At 40.4% G+C, this 27,912-nt stretch overlaps 1 protein-coding gene across 1 annotated transcript; it reads right to left on the bottom strand.

Moving 5' to 3' along the window:
- Positions 1-222: 222 nt before the first annotated feature.
- MRS2 (magnesium transporter MRS2) lies at positions 223-22,988 on the bottom strand. Its single transcript, XM_004043337.4, has 11 exons — positions 22,648-22,988; positions 20,639-20,712; positions 17,437-17,473; positions 16,310-16,422; positions 13,415-13,588; positions 10,588-10,718; positions 9,339-9,455; positions 7,619-7,771; positions 7,263-7,380; positions 2,771-2,884; positions 223-2,231 (listed from the first exon to the last, which is right to left on the bottom strand). The coding sequence occupies exons 1-11, from the start codon at positions 22,835-22,837 to the stop codon at positions 2,121-2,123; spliced, it is 1,332 nt and encodes a 443-aa protein (XP_004043385.1). The 5' UTR covers positions 22,838-22,988; the 3' UTR covers positions 223-2,120.
- Between the last annotated feature and the right edge of the window lie 4,924 nt (positions 22,989-27,912).

Below are 27,912 nucleotides of genomic sequence, written 5' to 3'. Positions count from 1 at the left end.
CTGTGTTCATGAAAATAAGGTGTTAATAATTGTGCTCACATTTGTTTAGGAGCCTTCCAAAGACAGTATCACACCTTGACGTGTTCGACACTTGATGTGTTCGACAGGTGATATGATTGCTTACTCACTCACATAACCCAGTGTTTGGTACCTACTTTCAAACAGTAATTAATGTGCTCAGTCCATTTTAGCTCAAAATTTAAAACCAAGGAACTTCGTATATTTTTGGCATAAGCTGATTTATTATTTATGAGAACTTTAGTATAAGAAGCATCCTGCAATCACAAAAGTGGAACTAGTTGATATTTTGAAATCATACTTGATTTAACCACCTTCAGAAATTCTATAAAACACTAGCAACTTCCCTTTATCAGACTTATGAGGTAGTTACATTATTTTTCCTTTTATTGACATGATTCATCAAAAAATTATTTTATCCAAGCTCATAAACTAAGCCAATAAAACTGCAAGGAAAAATGACCAAAATTCTATCTTATGCCTGATCTTAGTCAAATCAAATGTTGCCCTCTGGGATTCCAATTCTTCATGTCACAGTTAAGTAGTACTTATTACGTATTTTACAGTGATACGACCCAAAATAGCAGCAGTGTGCTCTGAGGTGTGCCAAAAGTGTGCCCTGTGAAATCTAAGTATTATCAAATATAATCTTAAAAATCCTAAGAGATTCGTAACGCTAGAGGGTGCTGTATGTTCACATTCCGACAAGAACACCATGACGCGTGTTCCTGACCCACAGTGTGGTGGCACAGGGGCCACTGCGTGCTCGAGTCTAGCCCAGCCTGTCCTGTTCCATTCTGTTCTCCAGCTTCCCTCTAATGGCTTCCCATGACCACACACAGGACTGGGGAAACGTTACTTGTACTTCATCGGTTTTCTTCCAAATCAGCGACGGGAGTAACATTTTTATTCCTATCACCAAACCACCTGAAAAATGGACTCCTAAACTTCCTCATATGACATCACATTAGGCTAATCATGTACCCTCAATATCATCAGGGTAAGTGTATTTATTCTGTTATTATTACATTTGTAGTGCAAGAGCTGGACACTCTAGAATCTTCCATGCACACTGCACTTTGGGAGGCTTAACTAATGTTCTAGTGCATAACTGTACTTAACCTCCAGAAAATATTTTAAAAGGTAGGTAGGATGTTAAAGAGGATGGCAGCTTTCAGGCTTACAAATATTAGCCATTTGTTTTAAACCCAAATCTCTGTGGAAATGAGAAGATATCACAGTTCTAACATTTATTCATCCTCATGTTTTAGGAAGCTCATCTGTCAGCTTCTGAGGTGTAGGCATATAGATTAGCAGGACAATAAACATTTTTCTTTTTGGGGCGGGGCAGGGCAGGGGTGGTACCTAAATATCTACTTTAAAAATCAATAAATGGACAAAGTGCTACAAAACAGTAACAGAATGGAAATACTTCCTTTCAACTTTACTTCCAAAGGCTCTAATTACAGAGAGCAAAGAAAACTAGTCTCAGGGGTTGAGAATGTGAAATCTTGATTAGGAATCCATACAATGGTGATATTAAATTATTTCTTTTTATTCACCTTTTATAAAAAAAGGGGGCAAATACAAGAAAATAAGGTTATGTCAAAGTTTGGTTTTTAAAGCTCAAACTTCCAGAGTCTGTTGTAAGGTTAATACATAGAATGCTAGCTTTTTAGTCACCTGAGAATCAGGAAATTCACATGAACATAATTCCCTATACTGACAAAGAACTATAGCTACCTATGGGCTTGTCAAGTTCCTACGCTTCATTCAGCATGAAATTGCACTTTTCTTGATATGTATAAATTAAAATCTATGCAACTGTCTGTGCTTGTGTTGCCTCATATCACATCTATAAAAACAGCATTTAAAGTTTGTAGAAAATAGAATTTTGGCCTTTTACAAGCAAATACTTTGTTTCTTTAACTCAGAATTCTGGAAATGCAATCCAGTTCTGGTATTGTGACTGCCAAAATATTTTTGTCTTCAAACATTAGTTTTTTTCAAGTGTCTGACTCTATACAAGAAAATAATAAAAAGAGTATCGGAAGTTTCCTGTAACTACCATAAAAAAAACTTCAGTATCCACGGGGCTGTTCCTAACGGTTTGTTAGGATGCTCCTTCCTGATCCAAGTCCATCCAGTCTGAGGCTGTTTTTCAATTCCATGCTTCTATCTGCCAGAAGAGTCTTTTTAGGTAAAGAAGCCATCTAAATAAAGCAGAAGTATTAATTTTAGTATCTTTTTTAAAAGAAAAGCCACTAGTAAAATGATGTATTATGTAACTACTCAGTGAAGAAAGGACTATAAGCAGTATCAGTGTCTTAAGTATTTATTCCAGTGGTGTCATCTTCAAGTACAAAGAAAATGGAGGTGAATTTTCTATCTTTTCTTATAAGAACATTATAAATGTTTCCTACATTTCCATTTGGTTATGACAAAACCTTATACCAGAATTACTAACATCTGTTTAAATGTATGTTGTCAGAGTTCTACACAAATTATATTTCTAACTTATTGTGTTAGGCAGTGTGCTAGTAAGTGCTTTACACATATTGTTTAATTCTTCCCATAACCCTATGAAGCAGGTAATACCGACTTAATTGACAGATAGGGAAACTGAAGGAAGTTTGAGAAAGCAACTCGCAAGGGCCATAGTGCCTGTGACAACTTAATCCCAGGCGCTCTGACTTTAGGGCCCATGACCATAACCCTTCCACAGTACTGCCGTGAACCATATCCTTCATACCATAGGAGGCAATGGAGCTTCTAGCTGTCGTCCAAGGAATGAAAGCAGGCGCCTCCAGATGAGGCCACTTCCCATGAACATAATTCCTGTAATCAGCCAAAAAATTCTATGGTCCTAAAAGAGAACACACAGTTCATTTCCATCGCAAAACGCCAGGTTCCTTAGAGAGAAGATTCCTTGAATTGTTACTGCCCCAGAGTTTGAAAGCCTTATGTTATTTGTACAGCTCTTTCCTGTAGAAAGGAACTAAGAAAAACAAGGGCCTTGATAGCACCCAAAGAATAAAGCAGGAGAAGAACATGATTTAAAAGGTTTGAAATATTTTAAAATCATCTATATGCCAAATGTACTGCTTTTACTTTGTGTTTCTTTGCAGCCTTTGTTTACATGCGTACAAATCTTAAGTCATGATGCCAGAGGACACGCAATTTAAGGTCTTTGCTTATATCCACAGTTCTCAAACTGTGAGCTGAATGTCTGGTGCTATGCTGGGCACGATAGCACCTCAGAATATTTTAAAGTTGCAAGGGAAATAACATAAAAGAATCTGTAACATAATAAACTTTTTGTCTTCCGATACTGTGAAAAAATTACTAAGACACTAAGGGCATCGTGATCCAAGGAAGTTTGGGAACCTCAGACTTAGAAAAACATTCTTCCTCACCGTCATTTTCAGAGTGGTAATATTTTGCAGCACACTGTTTTTAGTTAATGTACAGAATCACAGAATTTAAATTTAATCTCTCACAAGGAAGGAATCCCATTTATAGCTGTGCCGTTATCATTGGCTCCAATGATTGAGAGCTCACTTCCTCAAAGACAGCCTGTTACACAACTGATCAGCTATCACTGATGGAAATCCCTGTCACTTATTGAACAGAAATCTCCCTCCTTTTTTTGTTGTTGGTGAGATGGAGTTTTGCTCTTCACCCAGGATGGAGTCCAGTGGCGCAATCTTAGCTCACTGCAACCTCCGTCTACCTGATTCAAGCGATTCTTGTGCCTCGGCCCCCCCGAGTAGCTGGGATTACAGGTGTGTGGCACCATGCCCAGCTAATTTTTGTATTTTTAATAGAGATGGGGTTTCACCATGTTGGTCAGGCTGGTCTCAAACTCCTGACCTAAAGTGATCTGCCCACCTTGGCCTACCAAAGCGCTGGGATTACAGGTGTGAACCACAACCCCCAGCCCTACATGCAATACGTGCTCTAAGATTTTCTTTGTGATAAAAAGCACTACTGAGATAAGTGGCAAAATCTGAGTAGGGTCTGTAGATTGGAAAATAATTTCAGTATTAACTTCCTGATTTTGATAGCTGCACTGTGGTTATGTAAGAGAATGTCCATGTTTTAGGAAATACATATTAAGACATTTAGGAGTAAAGGAACATCACATTTGTTCTTAGTCTCAAATAATTTAGAGAATAAAGTATGTCTAGCAAAGAAATGATAAAGCAAATGTGATAAAATGTTGATATTTGGAATCTGGTTTAAGAATATATGGAAATTCTTTGACTATTCTTGGAGCTTTTCCAGAAGTCTGAAATTAACTTAAAATATTTTTCCTATCTCAGATTCACCATGGTAAATATTAATTTTAACTATATCGAAATAAAGACATTTGACATCCATGGATTTAATATTTTCAACTATTCTTCAGGACACCTACAAAGATGTGTAATTTGTAATTCTGATAAGGCATTAATTTGAATCTTTTCAGCCTACTACTGAGCAAGCGTAGCTCACTACCCCCTACCACTCTTATCTCATTACTAATGGGCTGTGCTGTACCTAGGATTGCACATACTAAAACTATAAGAAAGGAATTTGAAAAATCTTCCATTGTTTTGAAAAGTTGGCAATTGAGAGAAAAATATCAAAGTATAAAATGGAGTTAGCTTGTAGATTGAGTATATTTACATAAACATGATTATGTATTTAGAGAAAAGACAGGGACTTGTACAGAAAGTCCTGTAGTCACACTTAGGGAATCTGTAAAGGTCTTTGGATGTATCTTCTGAGAATGTCAATGGCTGGATTATGTTGCACAAGATATTCTGCTTGCTTCTGAACTTCCCAATGATCTAGATTTGAGTTCAAACCTCCAGTGGGTTCCTATCCCACTTAGAAATCCAAACCCCTACCACGCTCTACGTCACTGACATGATCACACTTATCTGCATCTGGGACCTCATTTTCCACCACTCCACCTGACTCATGCTCTTCTAACCATTCCAACCTTCTTGCCATTTCATGAACAAGCTCAGATCGTTCCTGCCTCAATCTTTACTTCTGTGGTTCCCTCTACTTAGAACACTTTCCCCCAGATCTTCCTGCCTCCACCAGGGTGTTACCGCCTTACATCTTCCTTGACCACCCTATCTCTAAAATGCAACCCATCCTACTGCCTAACATTCTCTATCCGCTTTTCTGGCTTTATTTTTCTGAGGCACTTAGCACTTAACATACTTTATGTTTGTTTATGAACTCTCTCCTCCACTACAATATAACCTACGCAAGGGCAGACTCACTGCTAAATGGGCCTAAAGCAGTGCTTGGTATGTAACAGGCAATAAAAAACGTATTTGTGAGATGAATGAACACATGTATTTCCTTTTCTTTTACACTTTACATTAAAAATGACTAATATTGTCTTTGCTTCAAGGAGCTCATGCTCTTTTGCAGGCTTTGAACAAGGGATTGCAGATTTAAGGAATGTAGCAGATGGAAGGGTAGGATTATTTGGGCGCAAACGACAAAGTGTGTAACTTTACTGGGCCAGGTTGTCGGTGCATTCAGTGAAGGGACAACTACTTTGAGACCTGAAAGATGAGGAGGAATTAACTAAGCAAAAAAGCGGGGATCTGAGGGGAGAGGAGTGGAAGCAGCATGTCTGGGAAGGACACTGAGAGAGGTAGTGACGAGTGGCTACCCACAAGATGGACAAGTCGGTGCGGCAGGACAGGATTTTTATCCTAAGGCTAATCAAAAGCCATTGAATAGTTGTATGCAGAAGGCTGTCATAATACTTACATCTTATAAAGACCACTTTTTAAAAGGGCATAGTGGTCCTAATGGGAGGTGATGTGGGCAACGGAGAGTAGACTCGTCAGACTAATGAGGACACAGAATCCAGCATCACACTGTGCCAGATGCACATCCAGGTTCAGTTCTAGAAAACTTACAATAAGCTATTCTCTGAAAACACAGTCAGTGGGTTCTGTATCTGCAGATATGCAAGGTTGACTGTACTGGGTCATTTTATATCAGAGACTCGAATACCCACAGACTTTGGTATCTGTGGGGATCCTGTAACCAATTCTTCTTGGATACTGAGGGATGACTGTACAAAACCACAGTGAAATGAAAAACTGGGAGTTAAGTGTTATCTTAATACGGAAAGGCAGTAGAGCAGTAGAAAGTGTAAGTCTTTGGGGTCAAGTCCTAATTCTGTTATTTTTCCAGCTCTATGCCTGTGGGCAAGTTAAATGTTCAGAGCCTCAGTCTTCTCATCTACAAAGTAGGGATAATGTATCTATTTTCAGAGTTGCAATGATTGAGCCAAATAAAGTATGGAAACTGCCTGGTACATTGCCAGACATGTAAGAATTAAAAAATAAAAACTCTTCATTAACACTGCTTCACAGAGACACTGTTTTATCACACCTTTCCCATTTGTAATTATATGTTTTGGGAAACAAAATAACCTAGGCTGTATTTATCTAGGTTATAACATGGTCCAACAGGACTGCGTGAATTGTGAGTTACACTATATATTTTATTTCACCATGGTAGTATACAGGTTAGACTTTTTATTTATTTTTTGAGACAGAGTCTCACTCTGTCCTGTCACCCAGGCTGGAGTGCAGTGCTGTGATCCTGGCTCACTGCAAGCTCCGCCTCCTGGGTTCATGCCATTCTCCTGCCTCAGCCTCCCGAGTAGCTGGGACTACAGGCGTCTGCCACCATGCCCGGCTACTTTTTTGTATTTTTAGTAGAGACAGGGTTTCACCGTGTTAGCCAGGATGGCCTTGATCTCCTGACCTCGTGATCTACCTGCCTCAGCCTCCCAAAGTGCTGGGATTACAGGCGTGAGCCAAGGTGCCCAGTCTTTATTTTTTAAATCCATTAAAAATATCGTTCTTCAAAACCCAATCTTTTTTTTTTTTTTGGAGACAGAGTCTCACTCTGTCTCCCAGGCTGGAGTGCAACGGCGTGATCTCAGCTCACTGCAACCTCCGCCTCCCGGGTTCAAGCGATTCTCCTGCCTCAGCCTCCCAAGTAGCTGGGATTACAGGTGCCTGCCACTGCGCCTGTCTAATTTCTGTATTTTTAGTAGAGACAGGGTTTTGCTATGTTGGCCAGGTTGGTCTCAAACTCCTGACCTCAGGTGATCCACCTGCCTCAGCCTCCCTAAGTGCTAGGATTACAGACATGAGCCACCATGCCCGGCCAAAACCCCCCAAGTTTTAGAAATAATAATACATCCTCACCTCTTCAAGGGAAGATTCCAAATTCATTCCAAAAGCAACTCCCATTAGTCCAAAGAGCGAAAGAGAGAAGGTTCCCATGGTCAGCTGTAGATTCAACCTCATCATCACGTTACGGTGGCTGCAGAGGAGAACACCTATTCAGATTAGAAGGGCCCACTAACTATATACAGCACATTCATCAAATCTATACAGACCACATGGATGAAACCTACACATCAAAAAAAAAAAAAAAAAAGACTTTAGTGTAGTATAGATGATAATGATGGCATAATTCCTCACAAAATGATATTTCCTTAAAAACTTTATCTCATAATTATTTTATTAAAAAAACTTAGTTTCATATAATGCTTTCTTACCTGTCCAGATTAATGAAAATAATACTTTGTGAATCATCAATCAGCACCCTAAGCTCGCGAGCTGCATTGGAGAGATCGTCAGCCAATCGGTAGTAGTTTTCCAACAGCAACTCCATCTCTTCTGCATGGTCAATCCCAGCACTGCTCTTTTCACTTCAATTAAAAGAGAAAATAATTAACATACTCCCAACATGTATATCATATACTTAGTCACAAAAACTTCCTAAATTAGTATATAGCATTCAGCTGCCAGTGGAAAAGCTAGCCTTTGTCTTTTCTTTTTTTTTTTTGAGATGGGGTTTCACTCTGCTCCCAGGCTGGAATGTAGTGGCGCGATCTCGGCTCACTGCAACCTCGGCCTCCCAGGTTCAAGCTATTCTCCTGCTTCAGCCTCCCCAGTAGCTGGGACTACAGGTGCCCGCCACCACGGCCAGCTAATTTTTGTATTTTTAGTAGAGACGGGGTTTCACCATATTGGACAGGCTGGTCTCGAACTCCTGACCTTGTGATCTGCCCACCTCGGCCTCCCAAAGTGCTGGGATTACAGGCATGAGCCACAGTGCCTGGCTGCCTTTGTCTTTTCTATTGTTGTGGCCAATCTGTGAGTAGCTATGTCAACTGATCCAAAACACTTTACAGATGAGTTGAGGACAGAGGTTCCATCCTTATGTAGACTAGTTGGTGTCACTGTATTACATGGCCCCAATCCAAGAGATTTTTATGCAGATACATGCTGCCAGTTACAGGAAAATCCAGATATGTAAATGCAGATGAATTAGTGCAAAGCCAATACCACTATCAGGTAAAACAAAATCCACAACTAAAAATGTCAAGACCATTTCCTTTTGAGGTGTGTACATAATGTGATTTCATATAAAGAAAATGTTTTTGAATGATATCAATAATAACTTTGCTCCCCTACCCTACCAAGAAGGGTAAGGGGGAATGAAGTACTCTGAAGAGGTACCTGTATGATAAAGCATATTAGAGACAGATTGACAGATAGGCCTAAGCAAAGCAAACAAAAGTTTCTGCTACCATACCTATCGGCTATCTACCAAATGTTATATAGCCCCCTTTATCTTATTATTTCCTTATCAGGATATAAATAACCAATTTTTCAAAGTGCTGTAAGAAAATCTGTACAGACTATGGAAACTAAACTCATTACAAAGGTATATTAATTTCTGATACTGCTCTAGAAAGACAATAACAAAATATTTGGGTATTTAAAAGTAAACATTTAGCTGGAGTGTGCACAAGAAGCATAAACAATTTCTAAATTCATAGAAGATAAAAGGTTTATAAGATGAACATTTTCATTAGACTGAACTTACATAATCCATGTTAATGCGTTACTCGTGTATTTACCCCATCTTTTCCCTCCCCCATGTAAATTTCTCTCCCACTCTGCTTCCTAGGTAAGTTATTTTGGTAGATGTACATGCCAATCTGGTGGTCAGTCCCTTGAATATAAAGGTAACTGTGTGTTTATATTCACCACATGTCAGCAGTGTTGGGTATGCAGTATGCATACTCATAGAATTACGTTGAATTAGATACGATACTGCACAGGAAAAAAGGGAAACTGGGGATGAAAAATCTCTATATTCTGTAGTCCAGAAAAATGTTACATTCTGTACGAAAAATCACCTTGAAGTGGAAAAGGCAAAAGATTTACTCTAAGGAAATAAATAACAAAGTATAATTATATACTTACAAGACTTGTGGGTCACTCCATTTTGATACACAGAGTTCTTCTAGCAACTCTTCCTCATCCAAGATCTCCAGAATTGACTCTTTGAAAATTTTAATATCTGTTTCTAACTCTGACAGACTATAAGAAATAGATACACAAAAATGATCAATAGAATAAACTTATAAGAACATTTCATGATAATAGTATTTTTAGAGTATCTTATCAAATATACATTCATGCTAAACAATGACTTATTAAAAAAAAAAAAAAAAAAGTTGAGTATTTACCAGGCAAATTAAGAATCAATTTGGCCAGGCGTGGTGTCACGCCTGTAATCCTAGCACTTTAGGAGGCCAAGGCAGGAGGATTGCTTGAGCTCAGGAGTTTGAGACCCTCCTGGACAACATAGTGAGATCTTGTCTCTACAAAAAAATTAGAAAATTAGCTGGGCATGGTGGCATGTGCCTGCAGTCCCAGCTACTTGGGTGGTGGAGGTGGGAGGATTGCTGAAGGTTAAGGCTGCAGTGAGCTGAGACTGCACCACTGCACTCCAGCCTGGGCAACGGAGTGAAACCCTGTCTCAAAAAAACCCAAACCAAATCTAAATTAATTGGTAAAATTATCAGTGATATAAATTTCATCATACATTATTTATCTCAGAAACATAAATCGCTTGTGAATTTAAGATTTTGGGTTTGGGAATTAGTTTTATTCTTAATCAACATGGCAGTGATAATATAGAACAGACTAGTTACTCTTAACTGATAAAAACACCCCAACATTTTTGGACAAGAAACTACTGATTCAGGAATTTTAAATGTTAATTCTTGAAGGGATTTCGGGAGTGTAACTCCTGAGAGCATGTTTATTCTATTTATGATACATATATAATATTGTTATTAAATTCTGGAATGCATTATGATTTTAAAGAAAAAGAACAACATGGACTTTGAATTTGGATTTAGATCTGCCATTTACTAGCCATACAAATTTAGGCAAGTTACTCAAACCTCAATTTTCTCATCTTCAAAATGAAGACAATATCAACTATTGAATGGGTGATGAGATCATATCACATACGGAAAAGAGCCTTACATGACATTTCATGCAAAGTATCTTTTCAACAGACAGTAGATTGTGTGCCCCTTTTAGCTCAACTTCCCACCTAGGCTACTTTCATACTTTAAAAAAAGTTATGAAACAAAATGTTAATAATTGATTTTAAGATATTTGTCTCCAACTCCCAATGTGATACATCATCCATATTTACCTTTTGCCATTCTGTAGTAAAATGTGCAGTTTGCTTCTGTCTACAGAAGAATGTTTGGGGTCCACCAAAGCATCCAAGGTCTCAAGGATCAGTGGCTGCAAAATGCTAAGTTTCCCCTGAAGGGTGTTGATCTAGATAACAACATGACCTTTCATAAGAATTAAAACAATCTTTTTAGAATATTCAGGATCAGTGAATCCTCTGATTAAATACAGAAATCTGTAGTAGCTTGAAATGCTGGTAACATTTCAGAACATAGATAATTCTAGAATGCCTATTCCAGATGATTCAAAAACTAGATCTTCTGGTTCAAAGAACTATGTATGATGTTATCTTTAGGCACAGATTTGGTTGACAAGGAGCTAACTCTCATAAGAGTCTTTCTCCTCCCGCCCGGCCAGCCACCCTGTCCGGGAGGTGGGGGGCAGCCCCCGCCCGGCCAGCCGTCCCGTCTGGGAGGTGGGGGGGCGCCTCTGCCTGGCCGCCCCGTCTGGGAAGTGAGGAGCCCCTCTGCCCAGCCGCCACCCCGTCTGGGAGGTGTACCCAACAGCTCATTGAGAACGGGCCATGATGACGATGGTGGTTTTGTCGAATAGAAAAGGGGGAAATGTGGAGAAAAGAAAGAGAGATCAGATTGTTAGTGTGTCTGTGTAGAAAGAAGTAGACATAGGAGACTCCATTTTGTTCTGTACTAAGAAAAATTCTTCTGCCTTGGGATGCTGTTAATCTATAACCTTACCCCCAACCCCGTGCTCTCTGAAACATGTGCTGTGTCCACTCAGGGTTAAATGGATTAAGGGCAGTGCAAGATGTGCTTTGTTAAACAGATGCTTGAAGGCAGCATGCTCGTTAAGAGTCATCACCACTCCCTAATCTCAAGTACCCAGGGACACAAACACTGCGGAAGGCGGCAGGGTCCTCTGCCTAGGAAAACCAGAGACCCTTGTTCACATGTTTATCTGCTGACCTTCCCTCCACTATTGTCCTATGACCCTGCCAAATCCCCCTCTGCCAAACACCCAAGAATGATCAATAAATACTAAAAAAATTAAAAAAAAAAAAAAAGAATCTTTCTCCTATAGACATTCATTATGAAGTAATGAGGGATCAAGTAAAATAAAATCTGCTATTATTAAAACACAAGCTTTCAGTAATACCTGTGTTCTCTGTAAACAGAATATGGTTCAAAATTCCTACAAAGCTCTTTGAAAATAAAAACTTGAGCTTTAAAACATAAACATATCAGAGTAAAGTCAAAAATATACTATTTAGGTTAACACAAGTATGGTTTGATATTTGATATTCAGCAGGTATGCACTAATCCTGCTATATAGTTGTTAAAATACTGAAACACTTCCATGCCAGTTGGCAAATAGCATACACTAACTAAATCAAGCGGTAAAACTGATGACGTAAATTACAGCATTTACGTCTTTACAGCATTACAGTCTTTATCTCAGAAGCACAATTACTGTGAAACACATTTTTTTATTTGGAAACAAGTCCAGAGTCACAGTGCCTCTGCAGACATGTTGTTTATTTCGTCTCCAGAGGAACTGCTTCCGGGTTAAGAAGTCCTTGGGTGGGAGGGAAGACTGCACAGCCAAATAGGCAGACCATTTTTTAATCTAAGAGATATCAAACCCTCTGCTCAGCAAGGTGTGGACTTTGGTAGTGGTTGGGGAGGCTGCTGTGGGTCACAGATAGGGTATTTGTGAGGCATATCTACTCATGGTATGTCTTGGTCCCTTAGGTGGGTTTGGGGAGCTTTCCCTTGTTCGAAAACTTACCCCTTTTGAGAGCTGGCTGGTCTTGCTTCTATGTAGTGTTGTTTCATAAGGAAATCTTCCTGGGACCCCATTTAAAGGAAGAAGAATGTGTATCCCAGCAGACATCCTGAACTCCCTCTCTACTCTCCCCACAGCCAATCTCTAGGCCCGAGACCCATGCCAGCCTAGCCTCTCTCCTTCCCCTCCTGCTCCCTTTAAGATCCCTGCCTTTCTCCTAACAGCATGAGCTCCTGAGAGCTTACCCAGCCTGTGGAGCCCATGACTTACCACTGTTTACATCTTCTTTCTCTCTTCTGCTTTCCCCCTGCTTGGTAACTGGGCTCCCACTATTTATCATCTCACTGGCTGGTGCTAGCTGGTGCTCATTAATTACCCCGAGCAGGAAGTGTAGCCATCTATTCTTTCAGAGCAAGGCAGACAAAAGAAAAGTGTGCCAGGTTCACCCAACTCAACACACCTCATGTCCTCTCTACCCTCCTCTCCTCCTCCCACTCTGGTTAGTATGCTCCCAGCACCAACTCTTGCATGTAGCCAGTTCCTGAACAGTACCATCCTGACTTAACAGGAGGAAGAAAAGATAACAAAAGATTTGTGGGGTCAGGAAAGCAGAGAACCACCCTTGTTCAGAGCCTGACAGGAGTCTCAGACATCTAAGGACTCTTAATTTAAAGGAGGAGTCACTGGAAGAACTGTGCGTGATTCCTATGTCAATCTAGGTCTCAAAAAGATACATCATTTACCTGGCTCAAACAAAGGATTGTACAAACAAATCAAAAAATGACTTGATGAAATGATTTAATAAAATAATTATCACATGTCAAGCATTTTTATAATATAGAGTCTTTAGTTCTATTTGACTGGGTCATAAAATTTAAGAATTAAGTGATATCTCCATGTAGGATCCTTAGAGACGACTTGTTTCGGGGCAGGATGTGGTCAGGGGACATGCCATTGAAACAATACCCCAACTTGTCTTCCCACTCAATGACATTTCAAAATCAGAATAAACCCAAGAAGCTAAATAAAAACAGACTTACCCAATATTGCAGGAGTGCTTCTATAGCTCTAAACTCAAAAGGTAAAGGGTATGTAACGAGTTGACCCTCTCCAGACAACTGTGAAGGGAGTTCCCGGAACAGCCATTGCTCTAAGTTTAAATTACGATAATCTAATATCAGAAGACACTCTGGAGTTATCACAGCTTTCAAATACTGTTAAAAAACAAAACAAAACAAAGCATATAAATATGTGAGTGTATATACACACATGCATGTATATACATATATATGTGTATATACATATATATGTATACATATATATGTATACATACATATATATCTATACATACATATATATGTATACATACATATATATGTATACATACATATATATATGCAAATGGTAGAGCTGTAGGAAAAAAGAACATTCATAAAATTTGGTTTAATACTTTACTAACTGTGGATTAAGACTAAACCAAATCAGTGTTCATTTTGTTTTTCAAAAAAATCAAGGTTTTTTTTTTTTCAAAAGAAAAGAAACTTAAAAAATATATGTCTTGATATTGCTAACTCACTCTCAAAAAAATTGGAATTATTCACATAAATTATATATTTACTAAGACTTCCGGGGTAATCATGAAAAAAAAAAAAAAAAAAAAACCACACCAAAAAAAAACCCCAGAAAGCTGGGCATGGTGGCTCATGCCTGTAATCCCAGCACTTTTGGAGGCTGAGGAAGGTGGATCATGAGGTCAAGAGATCGAGACCATCCTGGCCAACATGGTGAAACCCCGTCTCTACTAAAAATACAAAAATCAGTTGGGCGTGGTGGCCCACACCTGTAGTCCCAGCTACTTCAGAGGCTGAGGCAGGAGAATCGCTTGAACCTGGGAGGCGGAGGTTGCAGTGAGCTGAGATTGTGCCACTGCACTCCAGCCTGGCGACAGAGGGAGACTCCGTCTTTCTTTTTTGGAAAAAAAAAGAAAATAAAGGGAACAAGATAAGGTCTTCCTAAAAGTCAGGTATTGAGTAGACTTTTAGAAAAGATTTAGTTTAATCATAATTAGTTTGGCACAAATGGAAGATTCCTTTTTAAAACAGCACTAAAGCATATAAACAAAATCTGAAATTAAGATGAAACATAGCCTTACTACTCTAATTTAGAACAGTTATGAAATTAGAATTTTTTCTAAAAAGACTGGTTATCTTGTATGTTAAAAGTAGATAAAGGTAGCCACTTTATCAGTGATATAGAAATTAGAGATAATTTTCAATTTTTTTCCAACATTCTATCATGAATTTTTTTAATTAATTTATTTTTTTTTTGAGATGGAAGTCTTGCTCTGTCACCCAGGCTGGAGTGCAATGGCACAATCTCGGCTCACTGCAACCTCCACCTTCAGGGTTCAAGCTATTCTCCTACCTCAGCCTCCTGAGTAGCTGGAATTACAGGCGCCCGCCACCATGCCCGGCTAATTTTTGTATTTTCTAGTAGAGACAGGGTTTCACCATGTTGGTTAGGCTGGTGTCGAGCTCCTGACCTCAGGTGATCCACCCCTCTCAGCCTCCCAAAGTGCTGGAATTACAGATGTGAGCCACCACACCCAGCCTCATGAAAGTTTTTATACAGAAAAGTTGAAAGATTGCAGTGAACACCATATACCCACCAGTTAGATTACACAATTATCATTCTGCTGAATTTGCTTTTTCACATACCTGTCCGTCTCTCCCTGAAAGAGACACTGTTTTGAAGAATGCTAGCTACTGATTCCAAGAGTAAAGAATATTTCTGGAGAAAATCACATGGGAGAAGACTGCTTCATTTTTGATAAAGTATTTTTTATTTACTTATTTTTAGAGATGGGATCTTGCTATGTTGCTCAGGCTGGTCACAAACTGCTGGTCTCCGGTGACCCTCCCACTTCAGCCTCCTGAGTAGCTGGGACTAAAGGCACATGCTACCACTACTGGCCCATTTTTATTATTTTGATTAATTCTAGAAAAATGAACAAAAATCTGCCATCAAAGACTCTTTGAAGAAAGAAAGTCTTATACCCACTATAGGGCCAATACCATTCATTTATTTTTGAACCTAAACATTAGCCCACCAAAATAACTGAAACCCACATTAACTCTGAATCACTAAAGAAAGTCAAATTATATTTGGCATGCTCTGAATAGGTAAGGGAAAATACAATATATTTCAGAAAGTTTTCCATTAAAAAAATTTAAACTGGCCAGGTGCGGTGGCTCATGCCTGTAATCCCAGCACTTTGGGAGGCAGAGGCAGGCGGATCACCTGAGGTTGGGAGTTTCAGAGCAGCCTGACCAACATGGAGAAACCCCATGCCTACTAAAAATACAAAATTAGCTGGGTGTGGTGGCTTATGCCTGTAATCCCAGCTACTCAGAAGGCTGAGGCAGGAGAATTGCTTGAACCTGGGAGGTGGAGGTTGCAGTGAGCCGAGATCGTGCCAGCCTGGGCAACAAGAGCAAAACTCCATCTCAAAAAAAAAAAATTAAGGCTATAAAATTTAATGTCTATTCCTGTGCTATTTAGAAAGCCAGAATACATTTTTGGTAGCTCAGGTTATACTATAATTACATGTAACTGTACGCAATTGGAAATATATTATCAGGATCGTCTTATAGTTTCCAGAACTAGAGAGTAAATCCCAACAGTGAGAATGAACACCACAGTCAGAGCTTTTCCAACTTAAAACACAGCAGTGTTATGCCTATTGAACATGTATATATAATCCATGTAAAATGAGTTCTACTCATAATAGCATATTAAGCTATAAAACATCCTATGTTTCAGGTAGCTATTTTTATTCCAAAATTACTTTTAACCTAGATACTAATCAAGATAGTTAGAAGGTAACTTTTATAAGATTGTATTGGAGAAACATAGATGAAAATAAAATATTTTACCTCCATTCTCATGATAATCCTATTGTTTCTGACTGTGATACTCATTACATGCTGAAATCTCAAATCTCTGGCTTGAAGACCTAACTCTTGGTATAATTCAGTTTTCTTCCTTTCTATAAAAGAAATAAACAGAGAGGGCTAAACCAAATACATTAAATGGCTGAGATTTTTCCATCAGAGCAGTCCTCCCACCACCATCAAGACAATTTTTGGTTACTACCAGAAACAAAAACTAAAATTAAGTCTTTTTAATATCCATTTTTACCTAGAAAGCATACTTGGGCTAAATACAGTCAAACTAATGATTTTCTTATCTATACCTCATACCTTTCTCACTACTTAGAAGACCTTGAGACTAATATAGAAACCACAACTATGCATCATTAGAACCTATAAATGTCCAGCTCTAGAGACAGGTTATCTCTTAAATATAAACTGTACATAACTATATTTTCTATTTTTACTACAACATCATCTTCAGTATTTTATATATGTGAACAGATAAGCTTGATTTTCTTTGTTCTTGGACTAATACAAAAATGAGAAAAACTGAATTTATTACCTGAGACCGATTCATTCTCAGGGGAGATCTGAAACTCACATCTGAAGTCACACTGTAAAGTAATGCCTAGTCTCACTTTTTAAAGTAGCTGTGCACAGAGAGCCATCAGCAGCAGAGTTCCATGTGGCTGCCACGCAGTGACATGTCCCTGTTCATCTTTTGTCACCCACTGCAATGTCAGTGGTATTATGTGACTCTGCCTTAAACATGCTTCAGGAGAAGGAATGAGGGCAGGGAAAGGGACGCCAACAAGAGAGACAAAAGAGAAAAAGAGTGTGTCTCTGGGCTCCAGTTCTACACCAGCCTCTGCTCTCCCAAATATTCCTTCAATAGCCTGTTAGGGCGAAAAGTGGCTCCTGCTAGAAGAAAACAATTCTGGGAGAATACACACAGTCTGAGTATTGCCAGCTCCAATTAAGACTGATGGACAAATGCTGAAGAAAGATCTCTTTCAACACACCTGTATATGCAAAGAATATTCTACTCAAAATACTACAATTTCTTGATTTCTATCAGATTCACTCATTAAATGTTTAAAAAATGATTTAGAATGCTAATCACTCACCAAAAGAAGTAACGTTTCCCTGTTTGTCAAATTTTGTCTGAAAATAGAGAATAAAACAAATTATTATTTTCTTTCAAATTAGAATGCTACTTATGGTATTGCTAATTTAGTTAAGAATTTATGGTGATGTGAGTAATATCCCCAAATGTTGAAATGCAAATATAAACCATTACTGACCTTCTTTAGATTAAATCCAGTTACGAGTTAAGGGTTTTTTTAAAATCCTTTTTTCCTTTGCTAGGAAAAATCAGACCTGGATTTAACTTTCTATCTTGGTTCCTCTAGAAAGTTGATAAAGGAGTATCAGTTGTGTTGTTACTAGGTAACAATCCTTATGGTAAAAATGACCACTGACTGGTAGACTGCACTGGACTGCTAAGAGGAACAAATTACAGTTATCAGGTGAAAAGCAATAGCTCTCTTTGCCCTTTCCTGATTGTGGTGGCTCTTGTGGCCATGTTCCCAGCCAGAATCCTGGACACTGTGCCCCTGCGATGGTTACAAGGGATACTGTCACTACGGGGCATGGGGATTCAAGCCAAGATGAATCTCACATCCACCTTTGAGAATCTTATCTCCTTGTCACTGAGCGATCACTCAGAGGACCAGAGAAGCCCCTGGATGGCTGCAAAGACTTCTTTTGAAGAGGAAACACCTAACACTACCCTGTTGTTTCTCCTGTCCCTTATCCTTCTGAGTAGACTGGGACCAAGTATGGCCCGCCTTGTGAACCTAAATGTCTACATGAGGCTAAAGTCTCTTTGGTGGGTGTTGCAGAATCAATAAAGATTTACAGAACCCCTTCTGATAGTTTGAAGAGAGGATTTGATACAGAAAATGCATCAAAAATGCATCCTGGAAAGTAGGGGACTATTTTTCAGTGATGTTTATCCACAGTCAAGTTTGAAGCTGTGAAACATTTAATGAATCACTATGTGCTGAGCTGTACTACTTACTACGACAGACACATTTCAGAAAGACACTCCAACATACAGGTTTAAGTACAATATAGGTCTTGGGTTACTACCATGGAAATATACATGCTGTGTTAATCACACAATAAAAACTCACTATATATATTTTATCTTGCTTCTCATCAGCAAAAATAAAATTAATATGAATATATAAGTTCCACAGAACACTAAAGGAAAATTTATATCAAAGAAAGCTTTATATTTGTGTAATAGTCTAGCTTTCAGCCTTATATTTCACAAATACATAAACCCACTGCAGAAAATTTGAAAATAAATATATGTAACATAAAACTATATTAATCACCTGAAATGACAAATTTTAGAGAAAACCGTCAATATTTCACTGAATATCCTTCCAAACATTTTCCTAATAAAACATACTTATGTTATACATACTGCTTTGCAGTCTCCCTCCTTCCAAATTAGCAACATATGCTGAATATTTTTGCATCTCCATATTTATATGTACCCTTTTTTTCTTTAATGGAACTTAAAAAAATTTTTAAATCATACAAATTATAAAGAAAAAAATATTTACTTTGTAACCAGCTCACTTTCTAAACTATTTCGAACAGCACAAATTAAATTTTTCTTTCTCAGATTCCATAGCTTTATGAATTTCTTAAGTGTTCTTTGCAATTATTTCACCTGCAAAGAACTAACTTTCAATATTTCACGTTTGACTTTGTATTCTTTTTTTGAGACAGAGTCTCGCTCTGTTGCCCAGGCTGGAGTGCAATGGTGCAATCTTGGCTCACTGCAAACTCCACCTCCCAGGTTCAAGCGATTCTCCTGCCTCAGCCTCCTGAGTAGCTGGGACTACAGGCGTGCACCACCACACCTGGCTAATATTTTTGTTTTTTAGTAGAGACGGGGTTTCACCATGTTGGTCAGGCTGGTCTCAAACTCCTGACCTCAAATGATATGCCCACCTCAGCCTCCCAAAGTGCTGGGATTACAGGCGTGAGCCACTGTGCCTGGCCCTGATTTTTTTGTATTCTTAACTAAATTGGCCAACTCTTCCAGAACAATGAATAACAGTGGTAACTTTTAAACGCAATTCTGGGGGTTATTTAGTTCTATATAGTTTACAAAGAAAAGCTCTTATGTTAACAAGCCTAAATAATCCTAATGAAATATATTTGAGGCTTACTATATGTGAGGCACTAGTTTAAGGGCTTTCTATATATGAGTTAATTTAATCCTCATAACAATTCTATACAGTAGGTTATGCTCAGTTTTCAGATGAGAAAACTAAGGCACAAAGATGTTATCGTAACTTGTCCAAGGCCACCTAGTCAATAAGAGGCAGAGTGAGATTGGAATTTAGGAAGTCTGGCTCAGAATAGGCACACCTTTTTTTTTTGAGATGGAGTCTCACTCTGTCTCCCAGGCTGGAGTGCAGTGGCATGATCCAGGCTCACTGCAAGCTCCATCTCCTGGGTTCATGCCATTCTTCTGCCTCAGCCTCCCAAGTAGCTGGGACTACAGGCACCCGCCACCAGGCCTGGCTAATTTTTTGTATTTTTAGTAGAGATGGGGTTTCATCGTGTTAGCCAGGATGGTCTCAATCTCCTGACGTCGTGATCCACCCACCTCGGCCTCCCAAAGTGTTGGAATTACAGGCGTGAGCCACCACGCCCGGACGGCACACCTTTTTATCAAGACTTTTTTTTTTTTTTTTTGAAAAAAATAAAAGCCTACAAAGAAGTTGCAAGATTACAACCAATTCCCATAGAGCTTTCACCTAGAGTCACCTCTGTTAACATTTTGCCCCAACAGCCTTCTTTCTCTAAAAATACGTGTGATACATTATCTTATTCATTCATTTCCCCCCTCACCCCCACCCCCGAACCATTTCAGAGAAAAGTTAGAGATCATGACCTTTCAAAGCATGCACTTTTAAATACTACTCTCTGCTGCCTTCAAGATGCTTCTGCCTGCGTATTATCTTGCAGAACATAGGTTCAAGCCTCTTTATGGCTCTGAATTGTGATTGACCTATTCTAGTATTAAAAGGGGAGCTGCAGTCATTAGCAAAGGTTCAAGATCATTGTTAAGCAAATCTAGCAGGCACTTAGGTCACTGGCCAGGCACAACAGCCACGACATGTAGCTATAATGATTCTAAAGCTCAAAATAAGTAGTATCTTGGCCAACAGTCCAATGAGTTAACTTATGTATGGGAAGCACTTTCTGTACGATTCCCAATGTACTGTACATACTCACCACAGTAAATACTGGGGCTACACTGGCTAAAGTGGCTTGAGAGACGTCAGAAGTTCTAAACCGGTGCACTTCACCTGAAGAATAAATTAAGAGAATTCCTGTGGTCACATGATTGGTTTTCACATAGAGCTAAAATACAACTGTCAAAGTATGTGGAGGCCTTCAGACTATTTTATTATTTTTAAATATTTTTCCTATAAGAAAAGAAGAAATACTCTTCTTAATTTTAACATTTGTTAGTGACTATCTTAGGTTTGGCAGGGAATGATTTTTAAAAGTAATGGCGTCGGTGAGGCATTAAAATAACTGATGGATTCCAATCACCCTTTTACCTTTCTAATTATTACTGATATCTCAGAGTTGGATGAACAAATGTGCAACATCGTGTTCTGAGATTTAAGAAAATGTCTGGTCTTCCTTTTCGCATAATTTAAAAGACTCTTCATGCACATTTGGTAGTAGATACATTTTAGAAAACATAGGTCCTAAGTACCACCTGATCTTTCAAGCATTCCAGTTGACTGGCTCATAAATTATGAAACCTATGATTTTACTTCTTTTCTACAGATATCCTTTATAGTGAATACTTATGAAATACCCCCACTGAGCTGAAATGAGGACAAATCTTTATTTGAAAATTGTCTATTTAAAACATGTGATTAGACTGAGTCGAAGTGAGCGGTGAAGTATAATCAAGTACATTTAATGACTGACAGAGGACACTGTTTTATGCTTCCAAAGTAATTACACTGATTCCAGAGACTGTAGAAAAAAAATCCTATTTCTGATCTTTTTTCTACTACATACACGTAATGATTGTTGTAATTTGTTAGTATCTGAAGTTTCATTTCCCTTTTACAAAATACAAATTATCACTATAAGGGTAAGATGAATAAAGGTAAAAGGCATTTGCTGATTACAAATGCCTTTCAATGTTTTAATGTCACAAATTAGAGTGTAACCGGGATTGAGATTGTGAACGTCAATGCTTGTCCTAAAAGTTTCCTCCAACTTGCTGAAACTGGATTCCCAAGCATTATCAATTGAGGGTGCAGAGCATGTAACCCAACTTAGCCTCTCCAATAAGTGGAGAATGAGGTGGTGACGAGGAGTTACTTTGGGAGGCTTTTGAGAGCACAATTGAGAAAACATGTTTGAGGACACTGCTATGTTCTTAATAAAGTCATTCATTTTAATACCTTTTATTCCTCAAGTATTTGCACTCACATTTGTGAAAATCTTAACTTTTCACCATGCTTCAACATTTGGTGAAAAAATAAACAGCAAATAAGATTTTTTTTTCTCAATCCGATCTCCTTGGCTGTTTACTTAGAGTACTGTAGTTGAAAGTTAAGTCGTTCTCAGAAACAACTCAGTCTTTAGCCTCACTTCTAGGTGCGTCCCCAATCTCCGTGCAACTGGACAACTGTATAAATGTGTCCATAACGAAGAAACAGAAAACAGGGAAGTATTAATTTATACTTATGACTTCCGAACAGATGAAATCCTTGTTTAAAAACACCTCTCGGCCAGGTGTGGTGGCTCACGCCTGTAATCCCAGCGCTTTGCGAGGCTAATGCGTTAGGATTGCTCGAGGCAAGGAGTTTGAGTCTAGCCTGGGCAACATAGTAAGACCCTGTCTCGAAAACAACACAGAAAAAACCTCTTACAAGAGCACTTAAGCGGGTGTTAACTAACGTGATCACGGTCTGTAAACGATTCCTAGGTTGTTCCTATGGTTACATAATCTGCAGCAAGGGCGGTGGAGGAGAAGGCAGAGGGTTGGCCGCTGGGACCCCGGCAGGGCACAGAGCACATAGCAAGGTCGCATTCTGAGCGAGTGGGACGCAGCTCGGCCCGCGGGCCTGTGCAAGCTCACAGGACACGCGGGAGGCCGAGGCCTGCGGAGGGCGCGGAGCAACAGGCGCGCCGCGCCGGACGGCTGCGGCAGCAGTCTAAGGTCACTCCAAGACCAGCGTCCCAAGGCTGTTGCCGGGGAAGGGCAGTACCTGCCACGCGGAGCCGGTCGGGCCCGCAAAGCTGCGCCGCCCGGCTCCTTCCAATCAGGTTGGCTCGGCGGCCGCAGGCAGCAACGGGAGGAGCCACAGAGGTCATGTCCAAGGCCAGGGCACACAGCGTCCGCCGGGGAAGTCTCATCGCGCGGGGCAGGAGGCAGGGTAAACTGCGCAGGCATTCCATGGTGCTGGAGCAAGAAGCAGGCAGCAGCCAGACCCCAGACCTTCATGCCGGACGCTGGCTGCTGAGGCCGCAGCTCTGGCCTGTCGCTACCGCCCGACCTGCGGACTCTGTGCATCAGGCATGCGCGGGGCGTGCCGCGCCTGCGTGCTACTTCCCCACGCATGCTCGGAAGGTACCTGTGGGCGAGCCTGTTAAGTCCACGGCCAATAGACGTTTGCTTGCCTACCTGTACCTGTACCTGTACCTGTACTTGTATCTGTACCTGTACCTGTACCTAAGTGAGGGGGCAGGCGGGCTGGGAGATGGGTGGAGCACGTTTACCTGCACTAAGTGAGCTGTCCAACCTAGGTTCTTGGGTCCTTGGAGTGTCATGGTTTTGTAGTTTGTGGAGAATTTTCATACCTATGAAAATTGCAGTTTGGAAATGAGCAGGTTACCCATTCCCACATTATTTAATTTACATTTAAATTTAACGTGGTGTAGGGAGCAAGAGGGAAAGCTCCTACTTTTGCCCTCTGAAGGTTGCTGGAATGAACTAAGTAGACAGATTAGTAGGAGAAAAAGGCATACAAAATTTGCTTAACGTGCATAGGGAAAAATCACAGAAGAGTGATTACTCAATAACTCAATTAAGGTCCAGATGCTTGTATACCCTTCTTTGTTGAGTAGAGGGAGATAGGTGTGAATGGGCCCGAAAGCCAGACAGTGGTTTGCAAATGATTCTCCTTGGACATTCAGTGGGACAGAAGTACAAACAATCGCTTGTGGACAAGCTGTGAAACTTCACTCTGAACAAAAATTGTCCTATTATACAGGTAAAGTTTCCCAGGTAATCTCTTGGAGCTACCCTCAGAAGTATCTATGAAAAGTCTCAGTGTGGCTATGACTTTCAGTTTTTTTCTCTTCTCTGGGTGATTAATCTCTTCTGATTACTTAATGCGATTCCTAAGTAACGGGTTTTAAGACAATTGCATTTCCTTGGAAAAGAGTTTTCTCTGTCAGATAAGGAAATTCCTTATCTGGCTGTGCAGGAAAAGAGAGCCCCTTCAGGTGCTTGGAAAAAGTAAGAGTATCAGAGAGACAAAAGGAAGGGGGAAGGTGAGAGAGAGAGGCCTTGATTTTTAGGCTTCTTTCTGAGACCCTTTTAATTTCCTTTAATTCAAAGACTCCACATGCCACCGGGCGTGGTGCCTCATGCCTGTCATCCAGCACTTTGGGAGCCAAGCACTTTGGGAGGCCAGCACTTTGGGAGGCCAATGTTGTGGACCACTTGAGGTTAGGAGTTCAGGACCAGCCTGGCCAACATGGCGAAACCCGTCTCTACTAAAAATACAAAAATTAGCCGGGTGTGGTTGCAGGTGCCTGTAATCCCAGCTACTTGTAAGGCTGAGGCATAAGAATTGCTGGAATCCGGGAGGTGGAGGTTGCAGCGAGCCCAGATCATGCCATTGCATTCCAGCCTGTACTGCATTCCAGCCTGTACGACAGAGTGAGACTCCCATCTCAAAACAAACAAACAAACCCCAAAGACTCAGCATGCCAAAACATCATATTTTGGGGTATTATTGTTTGAGCCCCAATAGTGGCAAAAATAATCAACTGTCATATGGAATGATGTCATGTATTAAACTTTTGCTGTAAAGAATGAGGAGCACAGACACATAAGATTTATATTCCATATTTAATAAAATGTAAGATAGCATCAATTTTAAGGTACCATTATTTTATGTACCACCAAGAAAGAAAAAAAAACTGATAAGTTATGCTTTCTAAACATGTAGATTGAAAGACATATCTCAATTCCAGTCTTTAAAATATGAAAAAAGTTAGGCTTAGGTTAAATACAGTATGTATGCATATTTTAAAAATACGAGTTAATAAATTTATTGTCCCTTCCACAGTAGTAATACAAGGCAGACACAAGTTCCACAGACTTCCTTTCAATATCTATGTATGGACACAAAGCTAAGGAGACAGAGATAGAAACATTTTATTCTGCAGGGTACTGGGACTGGGGATGGAGTAGGAGGGCAGTGCACAAAGAGAAGCCTTCACAGAAGAGAGGATGTTTGACTTGATAATGTGGGGAAAAGAAAGAGCGATCAGATTGTTACCGTGTCTGTGTAGAAAGAAGTAGACATAAGAGACTCCATTTTGTTCTGTACTAAGAACAATTCTTCTGCCTTGAGATGCTGTTAATCTGTAACCCTACCCCCAACCGTGTGCTCCCTGAAACATGTGCTATGTCAACTCAGGGTTAAATGATTAAGGGCTGTGCACGATATGCTTTGTTAAACAAATGCTTGAAGTCAGCATGCTTGTTAACAGTCATCACCACTCCCTAATCTCAAGTACCCAGAGACACAAAACACTGCAGAAGGTCGCAGGGACCTCTGCCTGGGAAAGCCAGGTATTGTCCAAGGTTTCTCCCCATGTGATAGTCTGAAATATGGCCTCGTGGGAGGGGAAAGACCTCACCATCCCCCAGCCCGACACCCGTAAAGGGTCTGTGCTGAGGAGGATTAGTGAAAGAGGAAGGAACACCTCTTTGCATTTGAGATAAGAGGAAGGCATCTGTCTCCTGCTTGTCCCTGGGCAATGGAATGTCTCAGTGTAAAGCCCGATTGTATATTCCATCTACTGAGATAGGGGAAAACAGCCTTAGGGCTGGAGGTGGGCATGCTGGCAGCAATACTGCTCTTTAAGGCATTGAGATGTTTATGTATATGCACATCAAAAGCACAGCACTTTTTTCTTTACCTTGTTTATGATGCAGAGACATTTGTTCACCTGTTTACCTGCTGACCTTCTCTCCACTATCATCCTATTGTCCTGCCACATCCCCCTCTCCAGGAAACACCTGATAATGATCAATAAATACTAGGGGAACTCAGAGGCCAGTGCCGGCGCGGGTCCTCCGTATGCTGAGCGCCACTCCCCCAGGCCCATTTTTCTTTCTCTATACTTTGTCTCTGTGTCTCTTTCTTTTCCAAGTCTCTCATTCCACCTGATGAGAAATGCCCACAGGTGTGGAGGGGCAGCTCAACCCTTCAGATAATTGAAGGCAAAGAAAAACTTTAATCATTGCTTCCAGGGCGTTGAAGTCTGGAAAATCGCTGAGTATAGAGAACATGGCTGGTAGATTTTTCATTTTACTAAAGCTTTAATGATGAGATAAGTATTTCAAACATATTACATGCCTTCAGAGATGCTTCTTTGAGAAAATATGTGATAACTTTCTCTTTAAAACAAAATTTGCACCCAGCACAATGAGACAGCTCTAAGATAACTTTTGCAAAGTCTAAGGAAAACTCTGGAACCTGTCCAGACGTACAGCCTTGTAATTCGTGGCAAAGATTTTTCTGAGAAGGGTGGGAACCATTGGAGGACTTCGAGCAGAGAGGTAATGAGCAGAGGTAACAATCTGATTTATGTTTAAATGGGTCACTTGGCTGTGTGGGAAAGAGACTACAGAGGCAATTGGAAGCAGAGAGATGGTGATGATGGTTTGGGCTAAGGTGGGGATGGTGGGGAGGGGAAGATGGATTGGGCTTGGTACCATATATTGAAGGCTGAGTTGACAACATTTGCAGATGGGATATAAGAGAAAGAGAGGTATAGATGTTGCTCCAAAATGTGTATCCTGAACAGCAGGGCCATGCTGGTGCTATTTACTGAGATAGGGAATTTTGGAAAGGAGCAGTTTTGTTTGTTTTGTTTTTTGTGATGGAGTCTCGCTCTGTCGCCCAGGCTGGAGTGCAGTGGCGTGATCTCTGCTCACTGCAAGCTCCGCCTCCCGGGTTCATGCCATTCTCCTGCCTCAGCCTCCCAAGTAGCTGGGACTACAGGCGCCTGACACCACGCCCAGCTAATTTTTTGTATTTTTAGCAGAGATGGGGTTTCACCGTGTTAGCCAGGATGGTCTCGATCTCCTGCCCTTGTGATCCACCCGCATTGGCCTCCCAAAGTGCTGGGATTACAGGTGTGAGCCACCATGCCCGGCCAGAAAGGAGAAGTTTTTAATTGAAAACTGTGGCTCACACCTGTAATCCCAGCACTTTGGGAAGCCAAGGTGTGCGGATCACCTGAGGTCGGGAGTTCGAGACCAGCCTGACCAACGTGGAGAAACCCCGTCTCTACTAAAAATACGAAATTAGCTGGCTGTGGTGGCGCATGTCTGTAATCCCGGCTACTGAGGAGGCCGAGGCAGGAGAATCACTTGAACCCGTAGGTGAAGGGTGCGGTGAGCCAAGATCGCACTATTGCACTCCAGCCTGGGCAACAAGAGTGAAACTCCGTCTCAACAACAACAACAAGAACAACAAAAACTATGGCATGGCATTTGGTTTTGAATGTTAACTTCGAGAGATTTCCTAGACAGATATCTGAGTGTAGATGTCAAGTAAGCAGCCTGGAATTCAGGGAAGGTGTTGGTGATAGATAGTTACATTTGAGACTGTATAGAATATTTAAAGCCACAAGATTGGAAGAGATCTCCCAAGAAGGCCGAGCACAGTGGTTCACCCCTGTAATCCTAGCACTTTGGGAGTCCGAGGCTGGTGGATCACCTGAGGTCTGGAGTTTGAAACCAGCCTGGCTAACATGGCGAACCCCCGTCTCTACTAAAAATATAAAAATTATTGGGGTATGGTGGCGGGCGCCTATAATACTGGCTACTCGGGAGGCTGAGGCAGGAGAATCGCTTGAACCCGGGGGGCAGAGGTTGCAGTGGGCCAAGATTGCCCCACTTCACTCCAGCCTGGGGGAAAGCAAAACTCCATCTCAAAAAAAAAAAAAAAGTCTCCCAAGAAGTGAGAGAAAAAGTCATCATACAATTGCGCTCTAGATCCTCTCATATTGAATTGTTAAGAAGATGAGATAGATCCAGCAGAAGAGTATGAGGAGTGACAAAGAAAGAGAAATAGAATCAGAGGGTGGAATCCTAGAAGCCAAGTAAAGAAAGTTATTTAGTTGGGGTTCAGAAACTGCTACCCCAAAATATGTTTTGACATGTTAAACTGAAGAAGCCTCAAGGTCTCGCTGACACCACCCCCTGCCAACTGAGTCTTCCAAAG

This window comes from Gorilla gorilla, chromosome 5 (assembly GCF_029281585.2).
Source record: "Gorilla gorilla gorilla isolate KB3781 chromosome 5, NHGRI_mGorGor1-v2.1_pri, whole genome shotgun sequence".
Lineage (NCBI taxonomy): Eukaryota > Metazoa > Chordata > Mammalia > Primates > Hominidae > Gorilla > Gorilla gorilla.
Note: the sequence above shows the minus strand (reverse complement) of the source record. Positions and strands in the feature narration are given on the sequence as shown.